Source organism: Scyliorhinus torazame, chromosome 11 (genome assembly GCF_047496885.1).
Source record: "Scyliorhinus torazame isolate Kashiwa2021f chromosome 11, sScyTor2.1, whole genome shotgun sequence".
Lineage (NCBI taxonomy): Eukaryota > Metazoa > Chordata > Chondrichthyes > Carcharhiniformes > Scyliorhinidae > Scyliorhinus > Scyliorhinus torazame.
This window is the reverse complement of record NC_092717.1, coordinates 246,671,037-246,691,190: the sequence shown is the minus strand read 5'-3', so window position 1 is coordinate 246,691,190 and position 20,154 is coordinate 246,671,037. Positions and strand designations below refer to the sequence as shown.

The 20,154-nt window shown below is 48.1% G+C and overlaps 1 protein-coding gene across 3 annotated transcripts in view; it reads left to right on the top strand.

Moving 5' to 3' along the window:
• Positions 1-20,154, top strand: part of lama3 (laminin, alpha 3) — an 858,151-nt gene that overhangs the window by 375,048 nt on the left and 462,949 nt on the right. For all 3 annotated transcript variants that reach the window (XM_072468523.1, XM_072468524.1, XM_072468522.1), the window contains exon 3: positions 16,327-16,444. In XM_072468523.1, the coding sequence (XP_072324624.1) occupies positions 16,327-16,444 (118 nt within the window). The remainder of the gene's footprint in view (positions 1-16,326; positions 16,445-20,154) is intronic.

The window sequence follows — 20,154 nt, the reverse complement described above, 5'->3', positions numbered from 1 at the left end:
TTTTAGTAGGAAGAATGAGGGGAGACAATGGGTGAGGTTCAATGGAAACGTCTGGTTTTGGGCCCATTTAGCGGGGTGTTTCTTGGTGGCTGCCCAGTAAGGGCGAGATCCAGATCGCGACGACTCATGAAGCGTTTCGAGCGTCGCAGATCTCGCAAGAGGCCTCCCTCGAGGTTCAACGGGCTCATCCCAGTACCAAGTCGGGCGTGACGAGGCCGCTGATTCATGCCCAATATAAATTAAATGTTACAATTTTAAAGGATATTCAGGAATAAAATAAAGTAAGATCGCCATAGTCCCAAATGAGCAGAGGCTGCTTTTCCCTTTGAGGGGGGAGAGCTGACTGGTGCTGGTTTAACCTGAGGATCACCACACCTCAGGCCAGGGACAAGGTTGAGAAGGCAGAGCTGTCATGAATAACCTCAGCCGTTATAGGGATTGAACCTGTGCTGTTGGCTTCACTCTGCATCATAAACCAGCTGTCCAGCCAACTGAGCTAAATAGACTTGGGGTGTTTAGTACATAAATCTGGGTAAGATAGCAGGACACATTGAGAGGCTGTTAAAAATGCAAATGGGATCCTTGACTTTATAGTTAGATGCATAGAGTAGAAAAGCAAGGAAATGATGCTAAACCTTCATATAACACCGTGTTCAATTCTGGGCATCACATTTTTGGAGGGATGCCAAGGTCTTAGAGAACGTGCAGAGGAGATTTACTAGGCTGGCACTAGGGATGGTATATGATGGTTAGCACTATTGCTTCACAGCGCCAGGGTCCCAGGTTCGATTCCCCCTTGGGTCACTGTGTGGAGTCTGCACGTTCTCCCCGTGTCTGCGTGGGTTTCCTCCGGGTGCTCCGGTTTCCTCCCACAAGTCCCGAAAGACGTGCTGTTAGGTGAATTGGACATTCTGAATTCTCCCTCTGTGTACCCGAACAGGCAGCGGAGTATGGCGACTAGGGGATTCTCACAGTAACTTCATTGCAGTGTTAATGTAATGTGATGATAGTAAAAAAAGAGGGATGATTTTATAGGCATAGCCAACTGTTATGACAGCCTAGGCTAGTGCACGGTCAGTTCCAGCCCCACTTGACCTGGAGTTGCAACGCAATTATCCCTTCCACAGAGAGTTGGCAGAGGATCCTCCAGAGACAGGCAAATGGAGCAGGCTGGGGTCCCGGCCGGCTGGGAAAGGCAGATGGAAAGTCACCTGCAAGGGCTTCCTGCGGGCGCCCACTTCCCAATGCAGAGCGCTTTTTAGAGACCCCCAGAAAGCCACAGGCCAACACAGTAAGGTTTGTTGGCCAACCTCCCCGGATGGCAAGACTCCTGACTAGCGTTGGTTAAATACCAGCCGTGGGATGAGGCCCTCAAGTGGCTCAGTTGGCCTCCGGACAGGAAGGTAACCTGCAAGCCTTCTCAACCCGCCATAATTGGAAGGAGGTGGCGCCGGAATCTTCACACTGCACCCTCCTGCCTGATCTCATGCCACACCCCGTACCCCTTTGTCTGTGCCCCATCTCTGAACTGACCTTTGGGGTTGGTGATATTAAATTCTGTCCTTGGTGTGAGTTAGGAAATAGACAGAAGAGATTTGGATGAGTTGAAGGTTACACCAGGTGGAAGGTGGGAGGCCATCAAGAGGAGTATTTGAATAGTTGGGTTTGAATTAAAGCAGACAGAATAAAATACTGAAACCCCTTTATGTGCACTGATGTCAATGAAGTTTAATGAATTATATTGTGAGAAAAATACATTTCCCCCCTCCTGGGAACCAGTGTCTGGTATTCCTTTATTATCTCAACACACAGCAGTAGGCAGCTTGCCCTGATTCCTCATACAGTAACATTCAAATGTCAGCGCTGCTGTGCTACTGATGTAGTCAGTCATCTCCCCACAAGAAGGGACATGAGATCACAGGAAAACTACATCATTGTCAAAAAAAATGTTACTGCAGCAACTACTATTGGAGCACAATAACTAAACAGCTGCCATTGTGTGATTTGGCTTCCCGTGTGTCCACTGTTTCAGGGTTGGTTTACATTTGAAATGAAAAATGAAAATGAAAATCGCTTATTGTCATAAGTATTCATTTTTCATTTCAAGTAGGCTTCAAATGATGTTACTGTGAAAAGCCCCTCGTCGTCACATTATGGCGCCTGTTCGGGGAGGCTGGTATGGGAATTGAACCGCGCTGCTGACCTGCCTTGGTCTGCTTTAAAAGCCAGCGATTTAGCCCAGTGCTAAACCAGCCCCAGATAATTCATTTGCGCTGCGAAAGAGCAGTTGCCGTTTCTCAAAGTAGCGCAAGTCTGATCCAGTAAATATTTGGCATTCCATTCAAGTCGTTAGAGTTTCTAGAAGTTGAGACATGTAAAAATAATTATTTTATTCCAACAGAACTAAAATAAGAACCTAGATGTAATATTTCTCCAATACTTCAATTGTAAATATGAAAAGAAATACAAAGGGACCTTTTGTAGTGATATTGGCATGCACATTATCACTGCTTTGAGATTGTGAACTATTTGCCAACAAGCATGTTTCATTCTGACTTATGATATAACATTTGTTATTAATTACTTAATAACGAAGGAAGCATTTCAACCAGCCTTCTTGGCATTTGACCCTTACATTTCTACAACAGCATTATAGCTTCATTATGTCTTTGACATGGAAAACCATTTTGTGTTTTTCTCAGTCGACAAGGGAGTGGCACTGCGCAGGATATGAGTCGGTAGAAAAATGGGTAACTGCTGGTTCATGTTGAATGGTGGAAATAACCCCGCAGCTACATTGTGTAACCTAGGCAATGACTGGCAGCCCAGACATTTGGATTAAGGAGGGGAATTATTTATCAACCCTTTAGTCATGTGTCTAAGATGTAATAATGACACATTGGGCCAGATCCTACTGCAAATCTATCGTTGTGTTAATGATGCACGCCACTACTACTGTCAACAAATCCAGGGGATGAAGAGATGCCCCATGAAATGTGATGCTCCTCCTTTTGATCCATGCAAGCAACATCTCGACCTTAGGCTCCCCATTAATTTTAAGCATTTTCTGGATTTTAATATTAACGGTTTATTAAATGGGGAAGAAGCACAAATTGATATCGGGGCACTCATCCACAAATTTTTAGAAATGAAAAAAATGAAAATCGCTTATTGTCACAAGTAGGCTTCAAATGAAGTTACTGTGAAAAGCCCCTAGTCGCCACATTCCGGCGCCTGTTCGGGGAGGCTGGTACGGGAATTGAACCGTGTTTCTGGCCTGCCTTGGTCTGCTTTCAAAGCCAGCGATTTAGCCCTGTGCTAAACCAGCCCCTCAGTGTTAGGAAAACAAAGGTAATTTTAAGGGACTTAGATCTGTATTTGTAAACATTAAAAATGAGGTATATTTAAGTGGGTTTAATTGAATGTTTCTGTGCCTGGAAAGGTAAAACCTATAGTTAGATTCATGCTGGACAAAGGTGTCTGTATGAGTGGGGGTTGTTTAAGTTCCAACTGTGTTACTATTGTGCTTCGGGAGGCTTACTGCATGAATAATCAATAAATAACCAGCAGAGGTATTTGGGCATTGCTTAGAAACTGGGGCCTTGTAAGGTAGAAAAGCATTTTAGCTAATTTGATTGCAGTTGAAGACAGGATCTTGGGGAGTGAACATCTCTCAATGCTGCCAGAAGAAAGACTGGACAGGATGGAAGCTGCAAAGAGGCAGGCTTCCTAAAGTTCAAGTTACAGTCCAGATAACCAGGGAATTGGGACAAAAAGAAAGTTTAAGCCAACTGGAGTTAAGAGAACAGAGACCAAAGTATTGCTCAGAAGAATTCAAGGAAGAATAAACCAAGTGTTAAAGAGACAATTGAAGTAACTAGATTTAAAGTGGGACAGTAGACTTAAGAGGTAGATGAAATGTTTGATGTCAATTTTATTCAACCTGGGTATTGAGAGTTAAAACAATTGTGAACAGCTTGTACAGCTATCAAGACAAGGAAATCCACAAGGGGTGTAAAATCCTTGTCTGGATTTACTGTTAAAAGTGGAGTGGAAGCTTTGTTTAAAAGTGTAATTTGTAAAACCTGGACTAAATTTCAGAATGCAAACCACTGAGGGAAAGCCTTAGGATTGGAGAAGATTTTAAAGTGTGTTTTTGGGAGTGGAGTGTGGAAAATCTTAAGTGATAATCATTTAAGGGAATTCTGAGGAGACATCCACAAACAATCACTTGGCGTTCGGAGTGGAGAATGTATTTGCCACAGTCATCCTGAGTGCTTAAAAGGGACTTTGTGTTCATGAAACCATTGTAGATTAAGATGTACTTTGTAATCCGTGTTAATCCTAAAATCTGTGTGAGGCGGCTAGGAGCTGTTCGAGCCAGTTTCCAGCTCAATGAGACCTTGCCCCGCCAAAGTGATAGTGTAAACCACGCCAACTCATTATCTTTGGTCTAAGAGGCTCATGAGTTGGAGAGAAAACTACACACCAGTTTTCTGTCTGAGCCTGACATTTTGGCAAGATTCCACCCAATGTAAGTAATAGTGAATGGTTATAAGACGTTTAATTGATTCAGAATTACACCTTTTCCACACTGTATAAAAATAACCAAAAGATGAAATGGATGTGAACCATGTTCATAAAACACTTCAATGTTTAAAAGAGATGGGTTCTCCGGAGGGTGAACACCGCCACCTTGTGCGCGAGGTTGGGGCTGATACAGCTGAAGGTGGTGTATAGAGCGCACCTCACAAGGGCGAGGATGAGCCGGCTCTTTGAGGGGGTAGAAGATGTGTGTGAACGTTGCGGGGGAGGCCCCGAAAACCACATTCATATGTTTTGGTCCTGTCCAAAGCTGGAGGATTACTGGAAGGAGGTGTTTAGGGTAATCTCTAAAATGGTGCACGTGAAACTGGACCCGGGCCCTCGGGAGGCCATATTCGGGGTGTCAGACCAGCCGTGGTTGGAAACGGGCGCAGAGGCAGATGTTGTAGCCTTCGCCTTGTTGATCGCCTGAAGACGGATCCTGTTAGGGTGGAGATCAACATCTCCACCCTGTGCCCTGGCGTGGCGGGGGGACCAGCTGGAATTCTTGACACTTGAAAAGGTCAAATTTGAACTGAGGGGAAGGATGGAGGGAGTTTACAACTCATGGGTGTTATTCATTATGCACTTTCGAGAATTGGATTGCATCGAACATTGGGGGTGTTGGGGGTAGGGTGGCGGTGTGTGTTAATGGTGACTATGGGTGATTCCTGATTCCTTTTTGTCATTTGTTATGTTAACATTATGTTTATGTTAACATGCGGGCTGCTGTTTGGGGGTTTGGTGGAAGGATGGGATCGTTGTTATTGATATGGGGATCGCATTTGCATTCGCTACTGATTATTGTTTATTGTTGGGTGTAAATTTGGGAGAAAATGTGAAAAAGGAGGAGAATAAAAAAATATATTTTTTTTAATGTTCAAAAGAGATTTGTGTATGAGTAACACAACAGGATAGTCATTCTTTGTTTGCCTTCCTGCACCTTGTGGCGCACAAGGAAGACTTTAATCTGTTTCCATAACTAGTTTCTCCTGGAAAAGGTCGACAGAGGCTTAAAGCTTGAGGGACAGCTCTCTGCATCAATCGTGGCTGACCAGAACTCTCTCCCGCCAACCATTGGAGTGTTAGAAGGATTTTGAAGGATGATACTCAAGCTGTTGGCTGCATAATGAATGAAGCTTCCGTGACCATCAAGGCCTTGGGTGGGACCTGAACTCAGAGCTCCTGGGTCAGAGCAGGGGCACTACCCACTGTGCCACAAGACCTCCCTGGCTCTTTGAGATGCTGTGATATCTGCTGTGCAGTCAAGACAAAGAAATCTTAAAGCAGTTGGTGGGATATCCGGGACTGGATTCACTGCTAAAAGCAGAGAGGAAGATTTGTTTAGAAGTATCATTTGGGAAACCGGGGGCGCGATTCTCCGACCCTCCGCCGGGTCGGAGAATCGCCGGGGGCTGGTGTGAATCCCGCCCCCGCCGTGTCCCGAACTCTCCGCCACCAGAGAATCGGCGGGGGCGGGAATCGCGGGGCGCTGTTCGGCGGGCTCCCCCCCGGCGATTCTCCGGCCCGCGATGGGCCGAAGTCCCGCCGCTGCCAACCCTCGCCAACCGGCGTGGATTGAACCACCTACCGTACCGGCGGGAGCAGACGACGCAGACGGGCTCCGGGGTCCTGGGAGGCGCGCGGGCGAACTGGCCCCGGGGCTTGGCCCCAAGGTGGCCCTGCCCGCGATCGGGGCCCACCGATCCGTGGGCGGGCCTGTGCCGTGGGGGCACTCTTTTCCTTCCGCCTTCACCATGGTCTCCACTATGGCGGAGGCGGAAGAGACCCCCTCCACTGCGCATGCGCGGGGATGCCGTGAGCGTCCGCTGACGCTCCCGCGCAAAAGTCCTTTCGGTGCCGAGGTTCACGACGGCGCGAAACGGCCCCTATCCCGACCGATTCAGGGCCCGATAATGGGCTAGGAGCGGGGCCGCGACATCTACACGCGCCAGACCTTGTCGGCGTGTAAAGGCAGCGCCGCATACATGACGCGGCCGGCGCCGCATAACTGGCGTCACCCGCGCATGCGTGGTTGCCGTCCTCTCCGAGTCCGCCCCGCAAGAAGATGGGGGACGGATCTTGCGGGGCCGCGGAAGGAAGGAGGTCCTCCTTCAGAGAGGACGGCCCGACGATCGGTGGGCACCGATCGCGGGCCATCCCACATTTGAGGTACCCCCCGGTGCAGGATCACCCCTCCCCCCCCCCCCCCCCCCCGCAGGCCGCGTTCAGGCACCGTTCACGACGGCAGCGACCAGGTGTGGACGGCGCCGGGGGGAACCCGCCGTTTTGGCCTGGCCGCTCGGCCCATCCGGACCTGAGAATAGCGGGGGTGCCGGAGAATCGCCATTTTGGGTGTCTCTGGCGATTCTCCGGCCCGCGGAACTCGACGGGGCCGTTCCCGCCGCTTGGGAGAATCGCGGGAGGGCGTCGGACCGGCGTCCTGGGTAATTTTGGCGGCCCAGGCGATTCTCCCAACCGGCGCGGGAGTGGAGAATCGCGCCCCTCATCTTTCCAAAATTTGCGAATCTTCCTCCCTCTGAATCTGAGAAAAATTGAAATGTGGACCCCCCACCCCCCAACGTGGAAAGGTTGGACAAGACTGATTTATGGCTTGATTAATTCCTCCCTTAACCTTCCTTGCTTTAAGAAGAGAAACCTCAGCCTCACTAGGCCCTCCTTGTAACTAAGGCCTCTGATCGGAGGCCAGGGAGAGAGTTTCCTCCTGCAGAATAGGAATGTTTTGATGTTTTGGAACTTCCAGATGTGATATAAAATTTACTCTTCCAACTCTCTTTAATGAGTTTTCCATGAAACCTAAAAATACTATGGTAACTGTAAAAGACAGGAAAAATGAATGAGCGCTCTGTACTAATGATCATAGATTTTACAGTGCCGAATGAGGCCATTTAGCCCGTCGAGTCTGCACTGGCCCTTGGAAAGAGCACCCTACTTAAGGCCATGCCTCCACCCTATCCCCATAATTCAGTAACCCCGCCTAACCTTTTGGACACTCAGGGGCAATTTAAATGGCCAATCCACCTAACCTGCACACCTTTGGACTAATAATAACAGGTTGAAAATAGAGTTGCTAGTTCCATTGGTAGGGCTGTAACTTTGACCGACACGGACGGGTTAGTATGAGTGGGTACAGGATCCAACTGTGCTGCTGGCCTGCCTTGGTCTGCTTTAAAAGCCAGCGACTCAGCCCAGTGAGCTAAACCAGCCCCTGGTGTGTGTATACATCTGTTTCCTAATCTAACTCCTGGATGGTTTGGCTCCATTCTTTATACTTTATCCCCTAGTTCTAGACTCCCCAGCCAGCCGATATACTTCCTTGCTATCTACCCGACCTGTTCTCTGTAAAATCTTGAAATATTCGACAAAATCACTCATTAACCGTCTAAATTTCAGGGAATACAATCCTAGTTTGTTTAATCTCTCCTTTGAGCTTAACATTTGGAGTATCCGTATCATTCTCTCCCTGCAATCTCTCCGGGGCCAATGGGAGAAGACAGAGAGGTGTAGAGGAAGTGAGGGACCTTGGGGTGCATGTCCGCAGACCCCCGAAAGTGACAGGACAGGTTGATAAGGTGGTTAGGAAGGCTGAAGGAATACTTACCTTTATCAGCCGTGCTTAGAGAACAAGAGCAGGGAGATTATACCAAAGGTATATAAAACATTAGTTAGGCCACAACTTGAGTACTGGTCACTTTATTACAGAGAGGATGTAATTGCAGGAGAGAGGATACAGAGGAGATTCTTGAGGGTGTCACCAGGACTAGAATATTGCAGCTTTGAGGAAAGATTTGATAGGCTGGGGTTTTATCATTCTCTCCACTCTGCATGAAACTTGGAAGTGTTGTAACCTGTGAGGAGGACAATGTAGAACTTCAAAAGGACAGAGCCAAGTTGGTGGAGGGGGCAGATAGGTAGCAGATGATGTTCAATGTGGAGAAGTGTGAGGTGATGTTCTTTGGTAGGAAGAACATGGACAGACATTATAAAATCAGGGGTACAATTCATAAGGGGGTGCAGGAGCAGAGGGACCTGGATGTATATGTGCAGAGATCATTGAAGGTGGCAGCACAGGTGGAGAGTGCAGTTAATGAAACATTTGGTATCTTGGGATTTATTAATAGGGGCATAGAGTAGAATAGTAAGGATGTTATGCTGGCATGAGTGCGTATGGAAGCGGCTTCATGTAAGGGCACCAGTTTGGGGGCGTTGGTGACTGCGCCTCTGCCGTTCCCGCCGGCACGGTACTCCACCAGCCCCGTGGTGGTGGCGGCCCTGAGAGTCATGGAGGAGACATGTGGGAGCAGTGGGAGCATCGGTCTGGTCCCCAATCTGTAATAATCACCGGTTTGCCCCGGGTTGTATGGACGGGGGGTTCCGGCTATAGTGGAGAAGCGGGGATTGAGAGGATAGGGGATATGTTTATAGAGGGGAGCTTTCTGAGTATGAGGGTGTTGGAGGAAAAGTTTGGGTTGGCGAGGGGAAACAAATTCAGGTATCTGCAGGTGCGGGACTTCCTTCGTAAACAGGTGTCAACCTTCCCGCTCCTACCGCTAAGGGGGATTCAGGACAGGGTAGTTCCCAGAGGGTGGGTAGGAGAAGGGAGCGTCTCGGACATTTATAATGAAAAATGAAAATCGCTTATTGTCACAAGTAGGCTTCAAATGAAGTTACTGTGAAAAGCCCCTAGTCGCCTCATTCCGGCCCCTGTTCGGGGAGGCTAGTACGGGAATTGAACCGTGCTGCTGGCCTGCCTTGGTCTGCTTTAAAAGCCATCTCTTTAGCCCTGTGCTAAAAGGCCCCATTTGTATTGAGTTTATGGGGTTGGAGGAGACGCAGACCGAGGAGCTGAAGCGCAAGTGGGAGGAGGAGCTGGGAGGTGAGATAGAGGATGGTCTATGGGCAGACGCGTTGAGTAGAGTCAACGCGTCCGCAACATGTGCCAGGCTCAGCCTGATACAATTTAAGGTTGTTCACCGGGCTCACGTGACAGTGGCCCGGATGAGCAGATTCTTTGGGGTGGAGGACAGGTACGCAAAATGTGCGGGAGGACCAGCGAACCATGTCCACATGTTCTGGGCATGTCCGAAGCTTAGGGGATTTTGGCAGGGGTTTGCAGATGTCATGTCCACGGTGTTAAAAACAAGGGTGGCACTGAGTCCAGAGGTGGCGATGTTCGGGGTGTCGGAAGACCCGGGAATCCAGGAGGAGAAAGAGGCAGACGTTCTGGCCTTTGCTTCCCTGATAGCCCGGAGACGGATACTATTAGCTTGGAGGGACTCAAAGCCCCCGAAGTCGGAGACCTGGCTATCGGACATGGCTAGCTTTCTCTGTTTGGAGAAAATAAAGTTCGCCTTGAGAGGGTCACTGTTAGGGTTCGCCCGGAGGTTGCAACCGTTCGTCGACTTCTTTGCGGGAAATTAATCGTCAGCAGGGTGGGAGGGGGGGTGGGGGGGTTGGGGGGTAGTTTAGATTAGAGTAGGGGTCAATAAGGGTGGGACCTGTATGAAAGGTAAACGGCTTTTGCACTATATGGTTTCATGTATATTTTGTTGTTGTCACTGTATCAAAAATACCGCAACTCTTGTGATTTTACTGAACAGTAATTTGTTCTGATTCCCAGTATCCTCGGTTCCATTAACTCCAGGCTCCTTGGAAACTTCTCTTAATTTCTTTTGTTTCCATAACTAGCTGGACTTTAGTTTCAGGCACCTGGGGCGAGATTCTCCGACCCCCCGCCGGGTCGGAGAATCCCGGGGCACGGTGCGAATCCCGCCCCAATGCCGGCTGTCGTATTCTCCGGCGCCGTTTTTCGGGCAGGGGCAGGATTCACGCCACGCCGGCCGGGGGCCGTTGGCAGCGGCCCCCCGCCCCCCCCCCCCCGGCAATGCTCCGGGCCCCGAAGGGCCGAGTGGCCGTCCGCTTTTGGCCAGTCCCGCTGGCGTGAATCACTCACCTCTGGCACCGACCGGCGGGACCTGGCAGGTAAGTCAGCGGGGGCGGTCCTCGGGGTGGGGGGGGGGCGCGGGGGGAACCGACCCCGGTGGCCTGGCCCGTGATCGGGGCCCACCGATCTGCGGGCGGGCCAGTTACGTGGGGGCACTTCTTCCTTCGCCGCCGGCCCCTGTAGGGCTCCACCATGGGAGAAGAGAATGGCATGCGCCAAAATACGCCGGCCGGTCTGCGCATGCGTGGAACCACACCGGCAGTTCCGCACATGCGCGAGGTCACGCCGGCCCTTTGGCGCATGCACAAACTTGCGCCGTCCCTTCGCTGCCGGCTGGAGCGCCGCCAACCCCATCCGGAGTCCACCTAGGCCCCGAGACAGGCGAGAATTCCTCACCTCGGGGGCCCGTTGACACCGAAGTCGTTGGCGTCGGTTTTCCCGCCGGCGTGGGGACTTAGTCCCTGGAAAGGAGATTCCCGGCCCTTATGTTCTCTTCACAACATACTTTCTTATATTTCTTTTTGTCATCTGCAAATCTAGCTACCGTGTTTATTTTTGGAATATAAATGTGACTACTGGCATAAATAGAGCTCTCAGAGGATGCACTGCTGATGTGACCCACGCACACGATGTGACACATCCTACCCCATGGGAAACCAATTCCCTGGAAAATCCATTAATTCAGGATGTGGGAGAAATCTCAGTGCAGTTGCCGGAGGCAAAGAGAGGAATTGATTAACGTAGGAATCTGGAATGTTGATAAGCAAAGAATATGGAGGGATTTGAGAAATGGAGGAGGGATTTTCCTGTACCCCTCCCGCCACCAGAATCGCAGCTGGTAAATGGAACCTTTGATGGACCAGCAAGAGATCCATTGACTTTGGGCAGGAATATTGCAGAACCGGAAAATCCCACCCAAATTATCTTCCCAAACATCTCCAGCTGTGCATCTCTCTTCTCCAAGCTGCTTCTTAAAACCTACCGCTTTGAATAAGATTCTGGTGATCGATCTCTCTTAATATCCCCTTATGTGGTGTAGCGTTGAATCACGTTTGCTACCACTCCTGTGAAATGCCTTGGAATGTTTTAATATATTAAAGTTGCTGTGTAAATGTGAGCTGCTTTGCTGCGTAAATAAAATACTCTCTATTGGTCCAGTGTTACAAAGCTCGCAAACTCCAAACTATGATATTTATCTCAAACACTCTGGATCATTTAGCACAAACTTGTGTTGTCATATTTTATAATTGGCATCTACCAAATGTTTACCTTAAATTTCTCATTCTACTTTAATCATCTGTATTCTCAAATTTTAGTGGCAGCCTTCAGCCCACAGAATGGCTAATTACTGCTATTAAAGGCCGCTCTCTTCACATCTTTGTGACTTTCTCTTATTGTTGCATTGCCAGAATCAACAACTCCTAATTACAGATAAATTAGATCTGTGCTTCCTGTGCAATTTAATATTCCCCTCCCACTCGCTGTAAGAAGAAATTGAGTTGATATATGAAACACATTTCATTACTCCTCAAAGTATTGTTATGATTTTGAGCTCCACCGCATTTTTTTGTTCAGGAGCCAGATACGAACAGGCGCCAGAGTGTGGCGACTAGGGGATTTTCACAGTAACTTTATTGCATTCTTAGTGTAAGCCTTAATGTGACACTAATAAAAACATTATATTATTACAACAGTTCATACTACATGACCACAGCCCTTTACAATTGTAAATCTGTGTTGCTTCGCCTTCTGCACTTGCAGGCCAGGCTTTTTCAGGATCCAGCGGGAGTGTGTAGGCAGAGCTGGAAGCATGTGTGAAGGCCTTCATGCTATCGTGTGTCGCCCAGCCAATTAATGGCCAGCAGGAAGGGTGACGGAGCACTTGGTGGTCTGAGGAAGACTTGAGGTTGCAGCTGCATTATCCCAGGGGACCTGGATTCAAATCCCAGTTGACAATGACTGTCATTGATATCAAGGCCACTTTTCACCGTGTCTCGCATCAAGGAGCCCCAGAGAAGCTGGAGTCAATAGGAATCAGAGGGGAAACTCTCCACTGGTTGGAATGATGCATAGCACAAAGGAAGATGATTTGGGGTTATTGGAGATCAGTCATCTCAGCTCCTGGACATCACTGCAGGGTAGTGTCCTAGGCCCAAGCATCTTCAGCTGCTTTATCAATGACCTTCCTTCCAAAGTAAGGTCAGAAGTGGGAATGTTCGCTGATGATTGCACAATGTTTAACACCATTTGCAACTCCTCAGACACTGAAGCACTCTCATGTCCAAATGCAGCAAAATCCAGGCAACATCCAGGCTTGGGACGACAAGTGGCAAATAACATTCGTGACACTCAAGTGCCAGCCGATGACCATCTCCAACAAGAGAGAATCTAACTATCGCCCTTGACATTCAATGACATTATCATCACAGAATCCCCCATTATCGACAACCTGGGAGGGGCATCACGCTGGCCCAGTGGTTAGCACTGCTGCCTCACGGCGCCGTGGACCCGGGTTCGATCCAGGCCCCGGGTCACTGTCCGTGTGGAGTTTGCACATTTTCCCGATGTCTGCGTGGGTCTCACCCCCACAACCAAAGATGTGCAGGGTAGGTGGATTGGCCACGCTAAATTGCCCCTTAATTGGAAATAAAAAGAATTTGGTACTTTAAATTAAACAGAATAGAGGAGGCTAAGGGGTGACCTAATTGAAATGTACAAAATTACGAGGCGCTAGACAGGGTAGACAGGAAAGACTTATTTCCCCATGTGGAGGGGTCAGTTACCAGGAGACATAGATTTACGATGATTGGTAGAAGGATTATACGGGACATGAGGTAAAACTTGTTAACCCAGAGGGTGGTGGGTGTCTGGAATTCACCGCCCATATTTCACAAGCACTGAATTTCTCAAAGTACTTTACAGTGAATGAAGTACTTTTGAAGTGTGGTCAGTATTGTTATGTAGGAAGTGTGCGCACAGCGCATTCCCACGAACAGCAATGTGAAAATGACGAGACCATCACGTTTTAAGCGATGGCTAGGATACTGCGGATAGTTCTTCCAAACAGTGCCATGATTTTACATCCACCTGAGCAGGCAGATAAGGTCTTGGTTTAATGTACCATCCAAAAGACAGAATGTGAATGGCACAGCTGTCCCTCCAGAACCAGACTGGAGTGTTAGCCTTGATTTTTACATTCAAGGCCAGGGGCGACATTCTCCGACCCCCCGCCGGGTCGGAGAATCGCCGGGGGCTGCCGTGAATCCCGCCCCCGCCGGTTGCCGAAGTCTCCGGCACCGGATATTCGGTGGGGGCGGGAATCGGGCTGCGCCGGTTAGCGGGCCCCCCCCCCGCTCGATTCTCCGGCCCGGATGGGCCGAAGTCCCGTCGATAAATTGCCTGTCCCGCCGACGTAAATTAAATCACCTACCTTACCGGCGGGACAAGGCGGCGCGGGCGGGCTCCGGGGTCCTGGGGGGGGCGCGGGATGATCTGGCCCCGGGGGGTGCCCCCACGGTGGCCTGGCCCGCAATCGGGGCGCACCGATCCGCGGGCGGGCCTGTGCCGTGGGGGCACTCTTTCCCTTCCGCCTCCGCCACAGTCTCCACCATGGCGGAGGCGGCAGAGACTCCCTCCACTGCGCATGCGTGGGAAACTGTCAGCGGCAGCTGAAGCTCCCGCGCATGCGCCGCCCAGGCATGTCATTTCCGCGCCAGCTGGCGGGGCAACAAAGGCCGTTTCCGCCAGCTGGCGGGGCGGAAATTCCTCCGGCGTCGGCCTAGCCCCTCAATGTTGGGGCTCGGCCCCCAAAGATGCGGAGCACCTTTGGGGCGGCACGATGCCCATCTGATTGGCGCCGTTTTGGGCGCCAGTCGGCGGACATCGCGCCGTTTCGGGAGAATTTCGCCCCAGGAGTGGGACTTGAACCCAGTACCGTGTGATTCAGAGGCAAGAGTGCTGCCAACTGAACCACAAATGACACTCTAATGATTAGGTACCCACACCCCTCTGTTCCTGCACCCATTTCAAACACTTTTTCCACGCAATGTGTGACCTTTTTATTCCTCCTTCCAAAATTTACTATCTCACGTTTAGTCACTTAATAATGTAGAATGCTGAAAAGGGCAGAGTTTTAAGCTTTCATCTTGCATTCATCATGTAGACAGGGCAGCGCGGTGGCGCAGTGGTTAGCACAGCTGCATCACGGTACCGAGGGCCCGGGTTCAATCCCGGCCCCGGGTCACTGTCCGTGTGGAGTGTGCACATTCTCCCTGTGTCTGCATGGGTCTCACCCCCACAACCCCAAAATGTGCATGGTAGGTAGATTGGCCACACTAAATTACCCCATAATTGGAAAAAATAATTAGGTACTCTAAATTTATTTTTAAAAAGGTAGATGCACGAGTGCCAAATATCAAATGGAGTAACAAGCACGGTAGCATTGTGGATAGCACAATTGCTTCACAGCTCCAGGGTCCCAGGTTCGATTCCGGCTTGGGTCACTGTCTGTGTGGAGTCTGCACATCCTCCCCGTGTGTGCGTGGGTTTCCTCCGGGTGCTCCGGTTTCCTCCCACAGTCCAAAGATGTGCAGGTTAGGTGGATTGGCCGTGATAAATTGCCCTTAGTGTCCAAAATTGCCCTTAGTGCTGAGTGGGGTTATTGGGTTGTGGGGATCGGGTGGAGGTGTTGACCTTGGGTAGGGTGCTCTTTCCAAGAGCCGGTGCAGTCTCGATGGGCCGAATGGCCTCCTTCTGCACTGTAAATTCTGTGTTATGTTAATCTATGTTGCCTCTGATTGGTCAAGGCACCACCATGGGTAATGTATTAGGAGATTATTGTGAACGGAGAATGGCTGCAGAATTCCGAGGTGTAGAGGGATCTGGGTGTTACTGTGCATGAATCACAAAAGGTTAGCATGCAGGTGCAGCAAGTAATTAAGAAGGCTAATTAAGAAAGTAAGGATGCTTAGCTTCACGTACACAGAGCATTGCTGAGAACACAGCTTGACTGGTGTTTGCAGTTTCCTTCTTTAAGGAAGAATGTAAAGGCATTGGGGGCTGTTCAGGGGAGGTTTACTAGATTTATACCTGGAATGAATGGGTTGTCTTTTGAGAAAAGGTTGGACAAGCTGGGCAAATGGTGAAAAAAAAAATTCTGGATTGTAGGAGAGTGGGTGGTGACTTGATTGAAGTATATAAGATCCTGAATGGCCTTGTCAAGATGGACCTGAAAAAAATGTTTACCCTTATATGTGTGTTACCGTTTTAACAGGTCAATGCTATCTTGAAACTCAGAATTTCGAATTGAATCAGCCCTCTCCTGGATAAATTATTGGGTCACTGTGCGGAGTCTGCACGTTCTCCCCGTGTCTGCGTGGGTTTCCTCCGGGTGTTCCGGTTTCCTCCCACAAGTCCCGAAAGACGTGCTGTTAGGTGAATTGGACATTCTAAATTCTCCCTCTGTGTACCCGAACAGGCGCCAGAATGTGGCGACTAGGGATTTTCACAGTAGCTTCATTGCATTGTTAATGTAAGCCTATTTGTGACAATAAAAGATTATTATTGTTAACAACCAGGTTTAAAAATCAGCAGGTGGTTTGTCTATTGGAATAATTTTAAGTTTAACTCTTTCAGTTCAAAAACTTCAGAAAAACTCAGGTACTATAACAGATAATAAGAGTGCATATATAATCACAAAAGCTAACCGGCAAATTGTGAATAATTTGTTTCGAAGTGCTGTTGTATTATATTAATAAATGTATTTGTCTTCTTTACAGCTTTTTCATGTGGCTTATATCCTTATCAAGTTTGCTAATTCTCCACGTCCTGACCTTTGGGTACTTGAAAGATCAGTTGACTTTGGAAGATCCTACAACCCATGGCAGTATTTTGCCCGTAAGTCTCGCAAGTTTTCTATTCTGGATTTTACTTTGTTTCCTTGATGTTTTTACAAACTGACACTTTTTCAAGGTTCAACTTGACTTTATTCTCTGAATCGAAAACATAACGTTTTGAATGCTGGAACTTTGAAATAAAAACCCAAAATTGTTGGAAATAGTCTGGAGGTCAGGCAGCATCTGTAGAGAGAAACAGAATTAATGGACATGGTCTATCGTTAGTTACGTTAGTTGTGGGCGCAAAGCCCTTAATGACCATTAAATCTCACGAGTGGGATTTGTGCCGGCGAGTTCTCATTTTGAGATCTTAACCCCCCCTCCGGTGACATAACCAGGTTAATGCCCAGAGAGGTTGTGAACCTGATTTCCAATTATTTTAATAAGTTTAAATGTGATTTCTGGGCTTGACATCAGAGCGTCTGTTGGTGGTGCATCCTCTCCCCGGGGGGAGTCCCAAGACGTCCCGGTGCCAAAGCGCCTGTGCCAAAGGGGCAGTGCCAAGAGGCCTCTGGCAGGGAGGGGAGCCATTGGGGTGGGGCATTCCCCAGATGTGTGGTGGGGGGTGGAGAGGGGAGAGCCCTGATGCCTGCAACGGGGGGGGGGGGGGGGGGGGGGGGGGGCGGGGGGGGGGGGAGTGGAGAACCTGATACTTGGGGGATGAGGGGTTATGGGGTGGGCCCGATGATTGCAATGGGGGGGGGTGTCCTGATCTTTGGCATTATGATTGGGAGGAGAGGGGGTGCCCCATGCCTGGAGGGAGAAGGGGGGATCTCCATGGAGGGGGGTCTTGATCCCGATCTCCGTGGAGACTGGAAGGTCCTAGTCTTGGTGGGTAGCAGGATTCTTTAATTTAATTTCCGATCATAACGTCCTGATCTCAGAATTCCAGCTTTAAAATGGCACCACGATCTCAGAATCCTGGTTTGCTGGAGTGTTTAGGCCCCGCCCCTCCAGCTGGCTGCGTGATACTCGCCAGCTCTTTAAAATTGAACAGAGTGCTGTTAAATCAGGTGAGTCAAGGCAGCTGTGAAAGCCAGCGAGTTTCATACAGCTTTTCTCATCTAAGATCTTTCATCATTGACCTGAACCGTTGGGCCAGACCTTTCCATTGTGACACTGGAAAAACCCATGTCAGGTGGCTGACAATGAACATGCGGAATTGTGGGTTGGGGGGACGTGCGGGAGAGCATGGGGGTGGCTCCAAAAATTGAAATGTTCTAGTCAATTTCTATTGACTGCAATTTTGACTGGCATGGGAAACTTGGGTGGGTGGTTACCCAAGACATGTTCAAACTGACGTCAGCTCCAGCCTTTTAAATGCCTGCCTCACTTTTGAATTTTTGTTAGTTAGATATCTTCAGTGAAACAGATGGTTCCTGAATTTGTCCAGTCAGTCAGTTCATGATTGACCGGGGCTGTTTAGCACAGCGCTAAATCGCTGGCTTTGAAAGCAGACCAACGCAGGCCAGCAGCATGGTTCAATTCCCTTAACAGCCGCCCTGAACAGGCGCCGGAAGGTTGGTGACTAGGGGCTTTTCACAGTAACTTCATTTGAAGTCTACTTATGACATAAGCGATTTTCATTTCATTTCATGAGCCTTGGGGGAAGTCTATTGTAGAGTCAGGTCAACTTCAAATGTTCCGATTAGATGTTGTATGATAGGACTGTATTTAATGCAGTGACTGATCACAGGGCTCTGTCCTAAAAGGTAATGGGATTATTAAATTGACAAATAGTGTGCAAATATTCAGAAGCATTAAAGTACTTTCTGAAGTGGATAAAGAGTTAGTATGCATTCAGCTGAATTAAGAATAATTAATATGACATCTAGACTTGGTTTTCATTTTTATATTGATTTGAAGTCCAGATATAATGTGGCCCTTGAAAAAAACTTGACAATGCTTGACTTATTTAATTGAAAGTTCAGCTTCATAAAATTTAACGCAGGGCTACCCATCAGTTCAGTTAACTTAAAGGTACCATTGTATTGAACTGTGAACGACTTGTTGTGAATTGGAATCTCATTATGAAAGAGTGATGGAAGCAGACTCCTGAATAATGTCCAAACACAATTTGAATAAATACTTGAAGAGGAAACCATTGTGGGGAAAGAGCAGGGGAATGGGATGAATTGGATAGCTCTTTCAAAGTGTCAAGATCACCACAGTGAGTTAGAGTGATCCCCTTTTGTACTTTATGATTCAATGTAATGCTGTAATAGTTTTGGGGGCTAGGGACCAATTTAGCTCAGTGGGCTAGACAGCTGGTTCATGATGCAGAGCAACGTGGGTTCAATTCCTGTACCAGCTGAGGTCATTCATGAAGGCCCCATCTTTTCAACCTTGCCCCTTGCCTGAGATGTGGTGACCCTCAGGTTAAACTACCACCAGCAAGTTCTCCCCCTCAAAGGGGAAAGCCACCTATGGTCATCTGGGACTATGGCAACTTTATCTTTATCTAGAGTTTTTGTGTGTCTGTGTTTCAAATGTTTTACTCCAAGGTTAGAACTGGACTTATATTTCCTTCTTTTTTTTAAATTTAGAGTACCTAATTCATTTTTTCCAATTAAGGGGCAATTTAAGGTGGCCAATCCACCTAGCTCGCACATTTTTGGGTTGTGGGGGCGAAACCCACGCAAACACGGGCAGAATGTGCAAACCCCACACGGACAGTGACGCAGAGCCGGGATCGAACCTGGGACCTCGGCGCCGTGAGGCAGCAGTGCTAACCCACTGCGCCACCATGCTGCTCTTATATTTCCTTCTTAACAGTAGAGTAGCTGATTGCTGTCTGTGGGATCTTGTTGTGTGTCACCTTTCATGAACATTTCCCAATACTTTAGCACTTTCGATGCCCTCATTAACTGTGAAACTCTTGGGAGCATCCTGAGGTCATGAAAAGCACTAACTAAATGCAAGATATTCTCCTTTCTTTCTTCAAAGCAAAATAATGCAAACTAATTTGACTGATTAATGCATTCTAGGCAAATCTATTTTTAAATCTATAGCACAGTGACAGAAAAAAGTTTTTTTTGATTCATTTATGAACCTTTCATATGTGGATATTTTACCAGTCTTTTCATTGGCAATGATCTCTAGTTATTCAAATAGTGAACAAAAATATCTATTTATGTATATTTGCAGCTGGTTAGATCTAGGAAGTGTTAGGGTCAGACAGCGCAGCTAACATAATTGGGAGCCTTGATAGCTCAGAGGAAGAATAATTGATCTTTTGTTGTGGTCCATCAGTGTATTTGGAACTAGATGTGTTTTAGCACACGTTCTGTCATCAGCAGAGAATGGAATGCTGATTTATACAGTACGGCTATTGTTCTAATACTAGAATTGGACGTCTGCTAAATGATGTTCAATTCCAACTTTTATTAATGCTCAAGCTAAAGAAATTACCCGTGATATTAACGGAGTTGGACAAAAGCCTTTTATTATCTTTCAATAGTGTTTAATCATTACACATCCTTTAATTCTGTAATGTAGACATTGTTAACGGACTTGGCATAACAAACAGATAGGAAGTTACTGAAACAACAGAAAGCAAGAATCTTTCATTTTTTTGGATGCCTCCACTGAATTTCTCTGCTCATAACAATCCCACTTTCTCGATATAATAGGCCCCTCATCCCTGGTACCATTCTGGTAAATCTCCTCTCCAAGGCATTAACATTCCTCCTAAAGTGGTGTGCCCAGAAC